The following is a 2267-nucleotide window of genomic DNA, read 5'->3' as shown; positions in this document are numbered from 1 at the left end:
CAAGTGGCCGTTAGAGGAACTGCTTTTTTTTTTTTTTTTTACTTCGGTATTGGCTTCATTTGTCCGCAGTGCAGGTTGCCGCTGTATAATAACACAGTGATACTGACACTCATCCCTTCTGTCTCCATCCACAGGTCGTAATATGCTCCTGGTTGGCGTGGATGGTCCCAAGGTCCCCTGTGAGGAGATCCTAGTAAAACATTTGGGCAACCGCTTGTACAACGTCAGCTACCAGCTTAAAGAGAAGGGAGAGTACATCTTGGTGGTCAAGTGGGGAGACGAACACATCCCGGGCAGTCCCTACCACATCACTGTCTAAAAACCCAGCTCCACAATCAGAAACTTAAACCACTGTTTTAAATTCTATCTAGAGTCTAACCGATCATTGTTTACAGCTACAAGTCCCTCCTGTGTTACAAATTAAGATTTCTGCAACTATTTAACCAACTAGAAAACAAACTCTCACATTAGATTTCTGTTTTTAAACATTGTCACTCTAACCCAGTCAGAATCTCCCAAAGATCAATGTTCCTCTCTTTACAGTCATTCGCTCCATTCCTTGTTTCATTCCTTCGCTAAGCACATCATTCAGTACATTTTACGGAGGAAAAAGATGCACCTTTTTTATTACTGTAAGCCAGCAGTGGACATTAGATTTGTCTGAGCTAGTGTAGAATAATAGGATAGCTTAGCATAGTGTAGCAGCAATAGATTTTTGGCCCCGCTGAGCCCAGCATTGGATGGAAGGTTTCTGTTTACACTGGAGGAGCTACTCTTACATACATACATACATAATGGATTCAGTTTTATATGAACAATCACAGGACCTGAACCAAAGGGTGTCTTCCTGACCTGTGGGTTTCTATGTAAGAATGTTACACACTATAGCACACTTTGATACAAGACCTTTTATTGTCTGTATAAAAGTCAGATGACCGGCTTTGTCCTTTACTTATAACAACAAACGCTCAGCGCTGGCCCAGTCCACTCCAGCATGTGGTGTTCATGATGCTCTTTAACTAACTCTTTTATCTGCTGCTAGTGTGATCCAGTTTTAGTCACTGCTGTTCTTGAAAGCCGTAATATGGATTAGCATAGGGAAACAAAGATTAAAGGTATGGCAACCTACGTGAAAGGCCACATTTCGCAGAAGCTTTCTCGTGGATTGTCTCACACGTGCTCTCTCAACAACACTGCTGGGAAACTGCGCTTTTCGTGTGGTTTTTTTTTTTTTAATGTGTGACACCAACATGTGCTCTGCATGTTCATTAGGATACAGACAGCCTCTGATTCAGAATAGCATCAACATGACGTGTGTGGTGGTTCACCTTTTGAGTATGGAACTTTTTTCATATAAGGCTTAAAAAGGGATGTTTCTAAAGTTGTGCTGGACAGAAGGGCTGAAGGTGATGAAAACACGATGACCAAAAACAAATGAGAACAGGTGTTGCTTTGTTTTCTGCTCAGTGTTTGTATCTCAGCCACCCCACCCCGCCCCACCCTTTAGCCGTCACCCACTCCCTCCCTTTATCCTTCCAGCTCGCTTTGTGCGTAATCTATCTTTCAGAAAAAAAGAATCTTGTCCTAAATAAAAAGGCTTTAAAAGTGTTTGTAAGACAGTATTTTGATACACAATAAAGTTGTCTAAGTATTTTTCTGTCAGTCTAACACCTGTCTTTTTTTTTGTCTTTAAACTTTGATAAGAACGTTTTGTCTGGTTCATGTTAATTATATGGTGTAAATTAAAATTCTAAATCAAATATTAACCATACATTTATTCCAAAGTCATTGAGATTCTAGCAGGGACCAATAGTGTGCCGGTGTTATACTGCCCTACAATGCACAAACAACATATTAGCTGAAACCTTCACTATATCCTGACAGTGGTACATAAAACAGATATAAAAAATCAGCCAGTGGAACAGGATTTTTATCACAGATTAATAAAGTTACCTACTGCAGCTTTAAAACCTTTTAACCTCTGTTTTAGTATATTAAAAATATCATGCCATAGAAATGTTAAGTAAAAGAAAAAAAGACACCACAAAGACAAAGGAAGTCAGTTAGCCTCAGCTAAAACTAATTTACAGACTTTTTCTGACCTGTTTCCTGTGATTGAAAAATCGATTTTGATGCTCCAACGTCTGAATTTGTTTACTACATATATAAAGCAGTAGATCAAATCCTCATCATCCAAATATAACCAAGAAAAGTCGAGGCAGACGACCACCCACCTAGAGCCCAAGGGTCTGTCCGAGGTTTCTGCC

The 2267-nt window shown here is 39.7% G+C and overlaps 1 protein-coding gene across 3 annotated transcripts in view; it reads left to right on the top strand.

Moving 5' to 3' along the window:
• flna (filamin A, alpha (actin binding protein 280)) overlaps positions 1-1668 on the top strand; it is a gene marked incomplete in the record, with an annotated part of 51228 nt that extends 49560 nt beyond the window's left edge. For all 3 annotated transcript variants that reach the window (XM_035656077.1, XM_035656078.1, XM_035656076.1), the window contains 1 exon segment: positions 135-1668. In XM_035656077.1, coding sequence (XP_035511970.1) covers positions 135-319 — 185 coding nt within the window.
• Between the last annotated feature and the right edge of the window lie 599 nt (positions 1669-2267).

The sequence above is a fragment of the Morone saxatilis genome, unplaced genomic scaffold (assembly GCF_004916995.1).
Source record: "Morone saxatilis isolate NCDOM2014 unplaced genomic scaffold, NCSU_SB_2.0 Contig15, whole genome shotgun sequence".
Taxonomy (NCBI): Eukaryota; Metazoa; Chordata; class Actinopteri; family Moronidae; genus Morone; species Morone saxatilis.
Note: the sequence above shows the minus strand (reverse complement) of the source record. Positions and strands in the feature narration are given on the sequence as shown.